Source organism: Passer montanus, unplaced genomic scaffold (genome assembly GCF_014805655.1).
Source record: "Passer montanus isolate IOZ18808 unplaced genomic scaffold, ASM1480565v1 scaffold18, whole genome shotgun sequence".
NCBI lineage: Eukaryota > Metazoa > Chordata > Aves > Passeriformes > Passeridae > Passer > Passer montanus.
The window spans coordinates 3,914,165-3,930,100 of NW_024365381.1; the positions used below are offsets into that span (position 1 = coordinate 3,914,165).

General features: G+C 38.2%; 1 protein-coding gene across 2 annotated transcripts; it reads right to left on the reverse strand.

The window, feature by feature from the left end:
- Window positions 1-1,516: 1,516 nt before the first annotated feature.
- On the reverse strand, window positions 1,517-10,765 carry ZNF770 (zinc finger protein 770). 2 transcript variants are annotated; one of them, XM_039705469.1, is made up of 2 exons: window positions 10,653-10,765; window positions 1,517-5,464 (listed from the first exon to the last, which is right to left on the reverse strand). In XM_039705469.1, the coding sequence occupies exon 2, from the start codon at window positions 5,320-5,322 to the stop codon at window positions 3,130-3,132; it is 2,193 nt and encodes a 730-aa protein (XP_039561403.1). In that variant the 5' UTR covers window positions 5,323-5,464; window positions 10,653-10,765; the 3' UTR covers window positions 1,517-3,129. The 2 variants fall into 2 exon arrangements, with proteins under 2 accessions (XP_039561403.1, XP_039561404.1); XM_039705470.1 differs by having other exon boundaries at window positions 10,674-10,750.
- Between the last annotated feature and the right edge of the window lie 5,171 nt (window positions 10,766-15,936).

Here is a 15,936-nt window from a genome sequence, read left to right on the forward strand (position 1 = left end):
AGGTTTTACAGCAACTTCTGTGAGAGAAGAGGATAAGAGGATTGATGTTTACCTCTGAAGGAATTTCCTACCAAGGTTGTTGATGTAGAAACCAAGAAAGAAAGAAGGATAAATAAGAGAAACCTGCAACTGCCTATTCCAGTAAGCACTTTGTCTCTCGTGACCAATGAGTAAAGTGTAAACTAATGAGTTTTGTAAGAATGTATAAAAAGCATGCATGCTATAATAAAAACGGTTTGAAGCCTTCTGGAAATGGAGTGTGTTGCTTTGTATTGTCTCCAACTCAACTACAATATTTGTCTGTGTTCTTTAACTATCTAATTAGTAGAGTGAAGGTTGCCAACAATCTTTGTTGTGCTTTTACTTTTACAATAAACCTGCTTTTGATGATACCTTTGCTGGTGATTCCTTGAGCCACCTAAAACAGTCATTTGTGACACATTGCAGTGATAGTACAGCATGAACATTTTAAAGGCGTCCACAGCCACATCTAGACAGCAAAGGGATGATGTGATTAGTTACTACTGCAGTTGCATAACTTGTCTGAAAAAAATCCCTTTCACCTTTTTTTTCTGCTTGTTTTAAAATATTTGACCCTTCTTCTATTCCACACAGGCCAACCACAGTGCTAAACCCATGCTGTTGAAGTTCTCCTCAGCAGGAGCTCATTGCTAACACAGGGGGACCCTCTGTTTGCCTCAAAGAATATGCTTTGGTTCTGCTTTTGGATTCTCAAAAAATCCACTACTCCAGAACTATCAGATTATTAGTATTAGCCATCAGTTCATTCTAACAAAACCACAGGCAATGTTTCTGCCACCAAAGATACTTAAAAGATTGATGGCTTGAACTTGCCTTGAAGCATTATGGAAAATGACTGACATATTAATCAACAAGAAGTGTTACTGTGAACACAGAGAAAACTGTTCTAGTTCAAATTCTAAAATATACTTGAAGAATTTCACTGTTAACTGCAAAAGACACAGGATTTCAACCTCGGGTTTTTCATTTCCTGACTCTTAGAAACCATTTAACTATTTTCTAGCTAGTTTAAGAAATAATCCCCATAAAATAATGAATTTGTACTGACAAAAATTTTTATGAAGGGATGGGGAGCCAGATAGCCATTGTGGCTCTGAAATACAAGCCCAAAGATTTAATTACTTTCCAAATGCATCAGACAATAACACTTCCTGCAAATGTCTATTCATCCCTCAAAATATCTTTTTATATCCCTTAATTTTATTTAAATTGGTATTTTCAAAATATGAAAGTTTTGTTTTCTCTAAACATTACTCTCATAGCATTTTAAAATTACCGTAACTCCTCAAGAAAGATGTTATCTTTAAACATATTTGTATTTTTTACAAAAAAAATCTTAAACCACACCTATCATTGTAACATACAAAGTTATTTTGCTATGCAGTCTTTTCTGCACAATGAATGTTATGTAGTTTTAAAACTGGTTTGCACATAAAGCACACTCTGAAAGTACAATATAAATAAAATAGTTTATTACAAGTATTTTAAAAGAGTTCTACAATATGCTTTCAAAACATTTTATACAGCATTGTCTTTCAATATGAAACAATTCACACAAGGAGAAAAAAATCTCAATATATAACTGTAATCATTATTAATATACTGAATTTGTCTGTCATACAAAAAGCAGAGTAACTACAGACTGTTTCCAAGTATTTTTCCTGGTTTTACTCTCAATGAAAATGGAAAAGAATAACATGTATGAAAATAAAACTCCCTTTACCCTTCATATTCACAAAGTACCACAAGATTCATGCCATTTCAAAAATTAAAAAAAAAATACCATCCCATTTTACTTAAATAAATATGATTCTATTTAAATACTAAAAAAATGTTATGTATCTTACAGGTATATTAATTTAGAAACAGGAATAACAACTTCAGGATTCAGCTATTCAAAAGTTGTGTAACAAAGAAAGTGTCCTAAAAGGTAGTTTTTCAGAGGACAAAAAAGAAGAAACAAACTTCATTCTTGCTCATGATGTATGAAGCTCCACTGCACTTACACTTCTTGCCAGCCCCATTGGCACAATGGACAAAACCATCTACTTACCAGAAAGTAAAACTACAGATTCTATTAATACAAAATCAGAATTACTTAATTTCAGCTAAAAGTAATTTTCAGTCTCTTATATTTAATGTAATGAGAACATGACTTCCTGACAAAACTGCTCATCTGAGTTATTATCATATCTCAGAGAACATTTCTTTTACTGGTTCACTATGTATGCTAGAAGGAAAGGAGACTGAACAGAGTAAGCTCATTTTTAACCTTAATGATAATTTCTTGTCTTCTTTTCTTACAGAAAAATAGTTCAGTAAAGTATAAATTGGCCAAAAATGCTACAGAAGGCAAGGGATTTACAAGGAAGTAGAGTTAATGAAGTGGTGAAATGGATAAATTGGTTATAAATCCCAATATTATAGCATTGTCTCCTTGTATTTTATATAAAAAGGGAAATTATCTAATTCCTCATGTATAGCTCTGCAAGCACATTAAGTGTAAATAACAATGCAGTTCTTTTTGTTCTATCCTATAGGAAACAGAATCTTCTATAACACCACATCAACATTCTTCTCATTGAATTTTCTCCCCTTTTTCTACTCTCTTCTATCTAAAAATAATCTTTTTTTTAAAGTATAGGATAAATACAGCAATAATCCTTTGCTTGGAACATATGGGGAGCCAGAAGAAGGTAAAAGGACCTTTTTTTTAGTATTCTCAATATTACCTTTTTGTCTTTACTGATAGTTTAAAAGTGTTACATTTTCCCATATAGTATTTTAGTTCAGTGATAATTATGTTACTCATGGAACATTGTAGATTACTGCAACACTATTGATACAACATGAATGTGTATTTATAAACTTAATGTAGCCAAAGGGAATGCAAAGAGTGTGGGTTTGTTGCATTTTAAAAAAACATCTCAACATGAGTATCTCACAAATTGTATTAAGTAGACAGTTCTGAAGACAGTAAATTAACTTCACCAGGTCATCTCTGTAATAGAAAATATAATTTCCTATAATTGTTTGGCTTAATATAAATCTTTTATAGTTATGCAACCAAAAAATTTAAAAATTATTTCATAGGATAGTATCCTGTTTTGATAAAACTAATATATTCTCTGCTTGTTCCTCAGTGGAACTAAGCTTTAAGCTCTCTTTAAAGTGAATAAGGTGGTGTCTTTTCAAATGTGGGGCCTGTCTGAATTTTTTTCCACAAACTAAACATTCAAATGGCTTCTGTCCAGCATGCATTAGGTGATGTCTTTCAAGCTTAGAAGGAGATTTAAAAGTTTTAAAGCAGATACTGCATTGATATAATTTGTTAACAGCTTCATTTTTTTCACTACCTTCAGAAAAATCATGCCAATAGCTGTAACAGCTTTGCTCTGTTTCCAACAATTTAGTGCACAAATATGGCTGTGGGTTTCTACTGCTGGTGTCAAGAACAAAATCCCCTGACTCAATTTCGACTTTGATTTCAGCTGCTTGGTTTGACTGAATCAGCTCAAATTCTTGAAAGCCAGATGGCTGTGAAGGTGTTTGAGAGTAACCTGAATAACCCACAGGCTGAGAAGACATAAATTCAGTGTGATCTCCCTGGTGACTGAAAAGTTTGTTCAGGTTTACAAATTCTACCTGGCAAACGGGGCTTTTACAGGCTCTCTTTTCAGTATGGGTGAGCTGATGTCTTTTTAAGTGAGCTGACTGTCTAAATGCCTTCCCACAAACATTACAGCCAAAGGGCTTTTGTCCCGTGTGTATAAGATAATGCCTTTGAAGTTTGGATGAAGATGGAAAAATCTTTTCACATCTGTCACATTTACACACTTTGTGTCTGTTATGTGTATTTTTAGCAGAAGATGAAAAAGCACAGCGAATTACTTCTGGATTATCAAAAAAACTATCATTTGATGAACCATAAAAAGCATCATCTTTATTATCCAGTGAATCACCAACATTTAACATGCTTTCACCAGGAAGCACGCCTTTTAAATTACTGCCCAAGTCAGGAGGTTGTGGGTACTCTTGCCAAGGTAATGGCACAGAAAACGTTCTTTTCATCCGACTACAAACTGACTTGTGCAGGTCACGCCTGCTCCGGCGGCCCTTGGAAGGTTTAGTGGACACATGCTGATCACAACGCTGATCTCTAGCTGTAATCAGGTCAGGACTTCCAACGTGACCTGATTTAATTTTTTTTCTGTCAGTCAGAGAAAAATCTGCCTTTCCTCCAGTATACTTCAGTTTCATCAGGCTCTTATTTTTCCTGTTGACTGTGTGTCTGCGTGCTGTTGTACCATTATCTGAACTTCGGCTGTCTTTTGGATAACAACATTTGTGCAACTTCAGACCATGCTCTGTTTCAAAACACAGCTCACATGCTGGGCACTGAAAGGGTACAATATAAATTGAGTGCACATCATGAGGGTCATTCTCCGGTGACTTGTGTGTATCAGCATTCTCAAAACTATCCCATTTTCCTTCCAACACATTGTGTGGTCTGGGATATTTAAGAGTCTTTGCTTTGCATACAATATTGGGGAAAGTCTTATTTCTGGCATGGAGCTGTTTATGCTTCATGAGTTTGCTCTGTATTTTAAATCCCTTCTGACAAAAACAGCACTGAAAAGGCCTTTCTTCTGTGTGTGTGAGCTGATGAATTTTCAAGTGTGTTGACTGTCTGAAAGATTTGCCACATGAAGAACACTTAAAAGGTTTCTGGCCAGTGTGAATAAGGAAGTGTCTTTCTAGCTTGGATCTCGATGGAAACGTCTTGTTACAGGATTCACAAGTGTGAGCTTTCTTCTTTCTCCTTCGGGTACCACGTACATGATCTGACTTGATACACTGATGCAGCATCCACCTCTCTTCAGTTGCAAAGGTTTTCCAGCACACAGAACAATGAAATATGCCACAAGTGACCCTGTCTTGCTCAGAATTCACATAGTTTTCTGCTTGCTTTGTATCATTCTCATAATTTTCATTATGAAGCTGCTGATGCTTTAAGAACGTGATTACATTTTTGAAGTTTCTGTAACAAACAATACACTTAAAAGGCAGATTATGGGTTAACTGATGCCTCTCCAGGTGGACTAACTGCCTGAATGTTTTATTGCATACATGACATTCAAATGGCTTTTGACCGGTATGTATGAGATAATGCCTAGCTAATTTTGATGGGGTTTCAAACTGTTTATAGCACATGTCACAAATATATGGCTTTTTCTTGGGTATCTTGACAGCTGTTACACAATGCTGAGTTTTTAACATTTTTAAAAGGTAATTACACCTCGCCTACTCTTAATTTCTTCAGATAGGTATTTCAAGTGAAATCATCAAATGCACACTAAGATGAAAAGCTGTAGAAGCAGTGAATTTTCTTAGGAGAGAGATTCTTAAATCCCACTGGTCCCTAAAATAAGAAAAAGAGTATTATTTAGCCTATATTAATGCATAATTGCCTAAATTTGTCTCTTGTTTTCTACATAAAATACCAAAAGTATCTACATTAGCACATTCTTGATTTAATTTAGCTTAAAATACTTTCCTTGTAACAGAGTAATCACTAGTTGTTACATGATACAGAAAAACTAGATTACTTTCCAGAAGAAAAACAAGTTTAAGTCATCTGCGCTATAAATACATCTGTTCTTCCAAATAATACACTATTCAACTTCACTGAATTTATTTTTTAAAAAATCAATAACTTATTGTAATAAATGTCTTCTCTATATCAGTAATTCTGACTCCCAAATAATATTTATGAAGATGAGAGAAAAAGAGAAGAACTAAGATTTCTTGCACTTCAGAAATACATTAAATGAATGCAGTGCTAGTGAAAAGAAAAACACTTAGCTTCAATATATTGTTAAATTTACTATTCATGTTTCTGCATCTCATCAACTGTATCAGCAGTATAATCAATTTTGATTTCTCTCACAATGGCAAATGCTGGAGCCAGTCAGCAAGAGCAACACACTAGCCACAAACTATAACCATAACAAAGACAACTCCCAGAACGTGGAAAAAAATACAGGCTATGTTTGCTGTCACACCATATTCTAGCCCCCCTAGAATATCAGGGCTGTGATACCCAACCATGCACATACTGTGAAGTCATCATGAATACCAAGGTAGTTATCACAATTCATTAGTCTAAACCAAGTGAAATAGTTTTAATTTTCTTTGAATTTTCAACATGGAACACAGTTGGGCAAGCTACTGTGCCTCAGCTCAATGACTTATAAAGAAGAAAAAACAATTTGCAAGTTCCCGAGTACATTGTTGGTTGTTAAAATATTCACAGGAACAGCCAGAAAGTACCTCAACCAAACATTTAGCCCAAGCCTTCCACTGTGAGGCCAATCCATGTCTCAACAGTGGTCTTAAAAATTTCCAGTGAGGGAGGTTCCTTGAAGCAGGGCTCCTGCTTCGAAGTTTCACCTCCTCATGAAGCTTTTCCTTGCACCCAGCTCAGCTTTTCTTTACTACAAAGTTATTGTCAGTGTTCTCTGCCACTACTTTATGTATTCAGTCTGCTTTCTCCCCTGTTGTTTTAAAACTAGGAAAATTCTTGGGTTTTCTAAGTATTGCTTTTAGGTTCACCAAGAAAAAAAAACCTGGTGTTTTTAATCATCTCTGGACCAATTTCAGTTGGTCACTTCATTCCTAAACTGCAACATCTAGAAAAGATTAAGTATTTCAGTCCACAAGCAGAGTACACAAAAAAAAACAAACCACTCTATGATATTACCAATATAAAAGGGATGAAGGGAGCAAACTTTAAAGCAAGAGTATAGCAGTTAGCACCTGAGTTGTAATATCAAACTACCACAAATTACAATTAATAGAAATGTCTTGTGTATCTCAAAGTTATTACAAGTTGAATATTCATTCAACATACCAGCAGAATAAAAAATTCATTTCTTCATTGTCTCCAAAACCCCTGTCACTTCACAGAGATAATGTTCTTATTTTAAAAAATTAATAAATATCAAAAATGTCTATTCAAAGTAATTGCAAAGAATAAAAGCCTACTGCATTTTAAAGCAAGTTACAATGAGATTCAAGAAACACGCACTAAGACTGAAAATATCCAATGAACCAAGATTTTTCTTAAGCTTAATGGAAAGAAAACCTGGTAATGAGGTAGAATTGTTCTATCCCTAACAGATATGTTCCTATGTAACTGTGGGCCTTAACAAGGAACATTTGGATGTTTGCCTAAGATGTGATTGTCACTACACTGAGGAGTTTCTTAATCTCACTGAAACAGTTCAGGGTAGACAAAGCAGTTGAAAAAGTCAACTTTTCCTTTCCAATTCTCTTTTCCTGTAGAACTTTAACATCTACTCAATTTCAATCTCCTTTTGAAGATGCAAGATAACACAACACTTTTAGGAGACCCCCTTTTCCTCCTAGTTGTCACATCATGTGGAAGCTAGGAGTTTAGAAAAGTGTGTGACACCAAATGCTTTCTAGTTGGTGCTACCATGAAGCTAAAGACAGGCAGGCTGAGAAAAGGAGAGAAGATCCTCTGCTATGCTGAATTTCTGTGCAGCTCAAGGCAGCCTCCATTAGCAGGGAAAGAAAACCTCCTGAGGAAGAACTGTAAAGAGTGATGAATTTCAGTTAACATACTGTCATACAGATCTAATTTACACATCAGGAAAATGCTCAAACACTACCGTGACATGCAGAGAAAAGAAGTCCGAAGTAAGAGACAGCTGTGGCATATTACACAAGGGATTTTGTATTTAGCTTATAAATTTTTTAAGATTCTATCTGGTGAATGGCGAAAATGCTCTGTAGTACAAGGTGTCAAAAGCAGAGTAGAGCTTCTTGCTGTGATCTTCTTGCTCTGTGAAAGACTGAAGGCTCAGAAAAGCTAAACTAAGGGGATGCAGGGGAAGGAGAAAGGAGCCAAGACAGGGCATTACTGTGTGGCCCAAATATATTTTCAAATCCTATTTACTAAGGACAGGCATCTCCACATCTATTTCAAGGTGCTCTGTGCCTTGCACATCTAAGGAACAAACATGCTGCTACTGAAGATCAAAGAGCAAAAGACAAGCTTGGAATATTGCTTCCTGCTAGCCTTGAAAGTACACAGGCTTGTCCAAATTAGAGTTAGAAAACATACCTCACTATGTGATAAGGATTTACTTTATGGCAGAGGTCCAATTTAATATTACGCTGTCTCTACCTTTCATCTTGGCTGCAAGGTCATGCAGAAAAATAGAACCAAGGAGTTACACAGGCCACTGAAAGTTCAGAGAGGACCCTCCTAAGTAGTATTGTTTAATAATTAACTGTTTCTTAATATTACAGATGGCAGAAAGCTGCAACAAAATGAAAACGTGATGGAAGAAAATCCTGAATTTGAATCCAGTCTTTACAAATCAGAAAAGTTTGCACTGTAGTGTAAAACAAACAAACAAAAAAAAAAAACAAAACCAAACCCCAACCAAAAAAAAAAAAAAGAGTAAGCAACCAATCAGGAAGAGGGTACTTAAATAAGAACAAAAACAAGACCTTCAGTTTAGGACAGAATAATCCCCTGATGCAGAAAATATCTAAAGTCTAAGCTGGAACAGAATGTGAATATGCCAAAGGCTACACCATCCATACCAGGATGAGTGAACAGATGTAAAGCTTTGAGAGGACATAAATTTTCCTTCTTACTTACTTGCTACTGTTTAGAATTCAGCTAGAGTAGTCTATCCTGTTTGGAATATTGCCCTTTGAACTGAGTCAAACATATGAATTGATCAGAATGAATGAATTCAGTGTTGCCTTAAGATGAAGGCGTGACGCCCTGGTTCCAAGGGGTGCAGCACGACGACCCACTCCCTTTGGGCCGTTCGGGCTAAGGCACGCAGACATCAATATGACAGAGGGTCCGAGAGCACTTTATTGGTTTTCTCCTCGGTATATATACCCTTGGTTCTCCTTCTACTTTCTGAGGTCTAACTTTTGCCTTTTATGGTTAGTGAGGAAAATGGGTAGAGGCCGTGTTAGGAAGGGTTACATTCTTGGCCTCTTTTCCTATGGCTATCCCTTATCTCTGGGAGTCAGGGGAGAGAGGGGCCCTATCAGGTTTCCGTGACAGCTCGAGATCTTCCGATCGCCTGTCCCTATTCTCTCTGCCACAATTCAGAGAAGAGGATCAAGAATTATCTGAGCTTAAATGCAAAATATACAAGAAAAGATTAAAGTAACTGGGAACATTAGGCTAAAAAAGAGGAGATACAATTAAAAAAAAAACCACACACACCCTGCAAGACAAAGCAGAAGAATCACTTTTAAGGGAAACAGAAATAAGCTGTTCCCCAAACCATTTATTGTTGTGAATGAAAATGGCTTCAAATTAGCATAGAAAGAATTCAAGTATATTATTGTCCTTACAGCTGCAAAGTGTTTCTGAATGAGCATACAAATAAGTTATATGAGGAGATTGCTCTGCCTACATTGGCGGTCTCCAAAGAAGGTTGTACAAACACTTCTCAAATTCCCACACCCCTACAGCTCACTCTACATAAGAGAATATATTCTTGTATTGTTTTTTGGTGACTCATTATTGTAATTCAAAACAAGACATTTAGGAATTGAAACTTCAATATATTTCAAAATTTTCACAGCAGCATTCTTCTGCATTATTATTAGTGTATCTTCAAATCCTTGAGACGTGCTAATGCTTATAACCTCCCAGAAACAATTATATAAGAAAACAAATTATAATAATAGATGTGCGAAGAAACATAAAGGTGCCTCAGGTAACACTAATGACTCAAAAAGAAAGTGAAAATCTAGCTACTGATTTATGAAACACAACATGCCAGAAAGAGGAACCTGAGCACCAAGACAAACACGTTGCTTGCTGGATTTCCTCACCATCTCTCCCGAGAGAAAAGTTTAGATTGCTACAATGGGAGAACAAATCATATCAGAAATGGAACCTTAACTCGCCAGTTACTCAGAAATCAACATCAGGTATCACGGCTCCTCAAAAATAACACCCTTTATTCTCTCCTCTTTTCCTTGTGACTGTCCGATACACTTCCTGAAGCCAACCGAGTAAAAGATGCACGATGGTGAAGCAGGGCTGGTTTAAGAACAGACGTACGTTCTGCTGCAGGGGCCTGACACCAGCACTCGCCCAGCGGGACACACGTAAATCCAGCTAGAAACCTACGAGCAGGTGTCGAGGCGGCCCTTGCGGACAGCATACCGCACACGCACACACACACACATACATACATACATACACACACACACACACACACACACACACACGCAGCACCCCCGCCCCAGCTAGAAACCTACGAGCAGGTGTCGAGGCGGCCCTTGCGGACAGCAGACCGCGCACACACACAGACATACATACACACACACACACAGACATACATCTATAGGCACACACACGCAGCACCCCCGCCTCCGGGCCGGCTCTCTCCCGGCGCACAGCGGGTCTGCGCTGGGCCCGGCCCCGCCGCGCCTCCCCCCTCGCGCGGAGACCCCCCCGGCACAGCCCGGCCCCGCGGTGCCCCGGGGCTCGGCCCAGGGAAAGGGCAACGACCGGGAGCGAAGAAGGGAGCGACCTGGAGAAGCAGCTACCGCACCTCCACCTTCCTCATCTCTCCCGGGATTGCTGCCGCCTAAACTCTTCCCCCCGGATGGCACCGGGACAGCGGGAAACCCGGGCTGGTGCTTTCCGTTCCCCCGCGCAATCCGGCCCCGCCCGCCGCCGGGCCGGGGCCGGGGCAGGGGCCGGGACGAGGAGCGGGGGGACGGTTCATTAATGCCCAGGCAGAAAATGCCCCCGGCCCTGCTGATGAATTTTTAATTGGCGTGGCACGTTGTTCCGTACGAACAAGACACATTTGCTACCGCAGCAACCCAAAAGCACGTAACCAATGCCCGGGGTTGCAAGCAAAGCACGATGGCAGAGTTATACTCTTGTTATGTGTTAAACGCACCGCGAAGCCAAACCTACTGGCCTAAAAGGCCAGGAAATGGTACCTGGAAGGGAAGGGGAAGAGGGAGGCTTGCCCGGGAATTCTAAACACACCGCCAGTAACATGTGCACACAGAGGCGGCGGGTTTGCCTCCTCTGCAGGAGGGCGGGAGCGAACACGGCAGGAGCTGCTGCGCTGGGGCCGGGACGCCCGGCCGGCAGTAGGCAGATCTCCCTTGGTGGCCACGGCCTGGCTGAGGTGACCTCAGAGGAACGGCCAGCAAAGGGCTGAAGGCACACAGAAAGAGACAGAAACCTTTTACAGATGGGTCCTGCATCCAGTTCAGGGGTCCCCAGCACAGCACCTGCTGGAGCAAGTCCAGAAGAGGCCACAGAAAGGGGCTGGAGCACCTCTCCTGTCAACACACACTGAGAAAGTTGGAGCTGTTCAGGGAGAGAGGAGGCTCTGGGGAGACCCCACGGCTGCCCTCCTGACCTTAAAGGAGCTGGAGCACCTCTCCTGTCAACACACACTGAGAAAGTTGGAGCTGTTCGGGGAGAGAGAAGGGAGACCCCACAGCTGCCCTCCTGGCCTTAAAGGGGGTGTATAAGACTTTCAAAGGCTTATAGTGATAGGACGAGGAGCAAAAATTTTAAACTGAAAGAGAATACAATTAGATCGGACATAAAGAAGAAATATTGCACAAATAAGAATAAATATTTCACAAATAAGAGTGGTGAGGGACTGGAACAGGTTGGCCAGAAGTTGTGGATGCCCCATCCCTGAAGTGTTCAAGGCCAGGTTGAGTGGGCTTTAAAGCAACCTGGTCTAGAGAAAGATGTCCCTATCTACAGCAAAGGGTTAGACCAGATAATCTGGGTTTGGTCCCTGCCAAACCAAATCACCCTATTCTGTGATTCTGCATCATAAAAGAACATGCAAATGATACAGCAAAGTGTAAGAGATTCATCATAAATGTGTGTTAGACATGGATGAGGCTGGTTACGTTGTCCCCATTGGGACAGAGGATTTGTAGTCACAAGACTTTTGACTTAGCCACCTGCATTTACAGCTCAATATGGACTCTCTTAGTTAAATCTTAAACTCTTTATCAAAAGCACATAAAGACAGATTGCAGATTTTTTCTATTTTTTGTAATTTATTATTTTTAAGGTATCTGCCATATCCCAGGAATTACAGAGGAACAGCAGATATCTTCTATGCTTTCCTTTTTACTTTAAAAAAGGGACAGCTCATCGACCCCCACCTTTTTAAACACTGATAATTGATTTGACCATCTTTGCAAGTGAAATTGCAACACTGAAGACAAAATAAGTCATTCCCTGAGATAAAGCTTATAAGAGGTTAATTTTTTTCATACAGATGCATTTTCCTAAGAGCTTTGCTTACTTTCTTTTGTTCATGCAGACTGAAATTAAATAATTATTTGCACGTGCAGCATTAATTTCTTAGAAAAACATGACTGCCAGCTCACTCATCTTTTTTCAGCTGTCCTTTTACTGAGACTCCATCTGTGTACAACGGATCTGACTCTTTGCAGGAGGAACAGAAGAGGGCAGAACAAACAAAATATCAAAGATGTAAATTAGTAAAGTTTTAAAAAGGCTACAGTAACTTAAATTGCCTTTCTGCTCTGGGTGTTAAGCCCTCTCTCCAAGCCTACTGAGAATTCAAGTAGAAATCATCTGTGCTGAGGAAACTCCAAGCAACTGCTGTATATATAAAATGTAATTGTTTACTCATTAATGTTGTATACATTAATGAAAGAGAAGTTGGCAGCATTTACTACCCTAAGGATAAGTTTTGCAGGCCCTGATGTCTGTGAAGAACTGTTCTTGAGATTCCTAGAAATGTCCTTTTCTGATACCTAGAAACAAATGTCTGTAGAACAATCAGTAGTTCTTAGCTTAGCAACATTAGAAATCAAATTATTCTCATCGCCAGTGGTATAAATAACATCTGACCTACTTTACAACACCCGAGCCAAATTGTAACACTGCGGAACAAAATTTATTTCCATTTAAGCTGAAATGCTCAAGCAAACAGCTTAGTTAGTGTTGCTTGTTGCTTTAGTAGCATACAGTCACATATTAACCTCCTGAAAGGGAGCCAAGTCTTGTGGTTAAAACAGGGATTGGGACAGCCTAGAGCTGAAGGCTTGGAAACAATATATGACCACAGGGAAGTCACTTAGGCTTCTAGATGTCCATCCCCTTGCCATGTGCATCTCATAAAGCTGTTCAGAAATATTTGTCATCATTTAATAACTGCAGATGACCTGAATATATATTTATTTTTTTTTAAAGCATCTATTTAATTTTAAAGTGTATCCAGCCTTAGCAGCCTGCTCATGAAACCTCTGGTCTGGTCTGAAGCAAGTACACAAGCAGCTGAGTTCTGCATGTGCCTGGTAACAAGGTAGTATACCAGACCCACAGCTGGTGTAGATTGTTGTAGCTCTTGATTTTAACGAAGCTGTTGCAATGAATACCAGCTGAGAATCTTCTTGTGTAGTTCTAGAAGTTACCAGAAAGTGTAATCCAAAAATACTAAATTCAATCCTAGCCCAGTTGTAACAAAACAGGTGAATTAATTCAATATGTTTTTGTAGAAAACACTGCAAACACACTGAGTCAATTATATGGTTTTATGATGCCAAAATAAAAATAGGCAGGGTTTGTAGGAAATAATGTTGCAACATTGTAGCAACAATGCAAGACCTCCTAGGAGTGGAAAGTGGATTTATTTTAAATCTAAACTGATTTCAGCTATTCACTTATGCCTTCTTCCCACATCTCTGTTGTGGATGTCTTTTTGTAACCTGAACATACTTATTTTCACAATCCTGTCCCACTTCAGCAAGGCATTGGGATTTACTCGTTGCCCTTTGCCTCATCGTGTGTCCTTCGAAGCTGTAGGTAGATCTGTGCTGGGGTCCTGATGACCTGTAATCGAGGTGCTGTGATACACACCGTTCTGGTAACTATTCTCCAGCTGTTTTTTCTTTCTGATGCTTCCACACCCAGATGTTATTCATTCTCCCTGCAATCTAATATTAACATTTGTGGCAGTTTTCTACATGCTAAGAATATGCAGAATATTCAGGATGTGCATGCTTTGGTATACGTATTATATACATATTATCCTTGTTTTATTTATCTAGATAAGGTTGCATTTAACAGATAATAAACCAGGAGCATATTGAAACAATCTGCATGATTGTTATCTAACTTGGCACTTGAGACGTTTTACAGAATTAGCTCTAGTGATAGCTATAGTGTTACATGCAAAATCCTTTTAAAGTTTTTTTTCCAAAGAAACTGAAATGTAAAAAATAAACTAAGAAAGAATTGCTAAACTTTCCTTAAATAAAAATTGTGCAATAGAATAATTTCACTGGCTAGTGCTGAATGTCAAGATCCTGAAATGCTGAGTGTTCCTTCATTTGTGAAAGCAAATTTTACACAAGAACATAAGTTGTGTAATGCTTTTATGTTGTTATTCTAAATGCATGTTGCTCCACTTCTTGTAGAAGACACACTATCTAGAGTAGGTATTAACATCTCAGTCTCAATTTTAACACAAAATGAGTGATTAGTCTTTTTGTGCTTATATGCTGTAGTCTATTGATATGGAAAGCCAGATCTCATTCAAATAAATTTCTGTTCCCATTAATTTTTAGGAAGCATAAGATTTTGCCTTGAAATATTGTGAAGATGCCTCTGCAAGCTGACAGTTGGCAATTCAATTACATGAGTTGCAGGGACAGTCTGTGAGTTAACTGCAACACATTATCATTAATCTGTTCTTGTCTGCTTTTGTAAGGTGTTCCCTACTTTAAACACAAGCTGTATATGCAATGTGTTACAGCGATTCCCCTGGTGTTATTTTTATTGTGTTATAGGCTAAATAGACACATAACACAGTATATAACTTGCTAATGTGTCAATTAATGCCACCTCGGGGCTGCAATAAATTGCAAAGGCTTTTAAAACTGTGAATATGCATTTAATGTTAATCTTAGGTTTCTTCCTTTTTCTCTTGCCCTATTTTCTGCCTTTTTTTTTTCCCTAAATAGTCCATCTTAAAGCCCTCTGGTGCATAACAATGAATTGCCTTGAGGGAAGATAGTTGTTTAATGAATCTCAAAAACATGTATTCTACACATGCAAGTATCATATTTTATTTGATTAAGCACCGTGTGTCAAGAGCTCCATAAATTCTCTCTGTATGCTCAAAACAGAAAACAAAAAATTTCATTTGCAATGAAATTTTTGAGAAGAGTAAAAGTTATTCAGCCACACTTATAAAAACATAGGAAAAAGAAAGAAAAATTTCCAAAGAATATGATGAAATTTTAAAGACAACACATTGTACTAATTTAATTCTATGAGATGTAAGAATAATTACAATTCAATGCCTTTAAGAATCACTTTCATTAACTTTTTGGCTTCGTCTAGCAATTGTTTAGCAGTATATTTTACAATAATTTTCTTATCTGGTATAATATACTTGAAATTTATACACAAACCAGTGTATGTAGATGTTCATTTGTTGAGTGAAAAACCCACAAATTGCTGGCTCCCAGCTCTTAATCTCTTCAATCCCTTAAGAATCCCTGCTTTGAAATTAGTTCCAGGCTCTATCAATTTTATCTGTTTAAATGGACAAACCTAATTACTACAGAAGAGCAATTGATTTTTAAATTACCACTGATTGCACAGTGGGTATTTCAGTGGGAAGACAGGTACATTCAGGCTCTCAAATGGAATCAATGTATTAATTAATCTACAGATTGACATACTCCACAGAAAGTTCCCCTTTTCTTCACCTCCTTCCTGTAGATTCATTTGTTTCAATTTAAAAGAAATTTCTGATGATATAGAAGTGAAAAATTAAAATGCAA

What these genes read in the sequence shown, in the direction of transcription:
- ZNF770 (XM_039705469.1), bottom strand. Translation starts at nt 5,322, where the DNA reads ATGTTAAAAACTCAGCATTGTGTAACAGCTGTCAAGATACCCAAGAAA.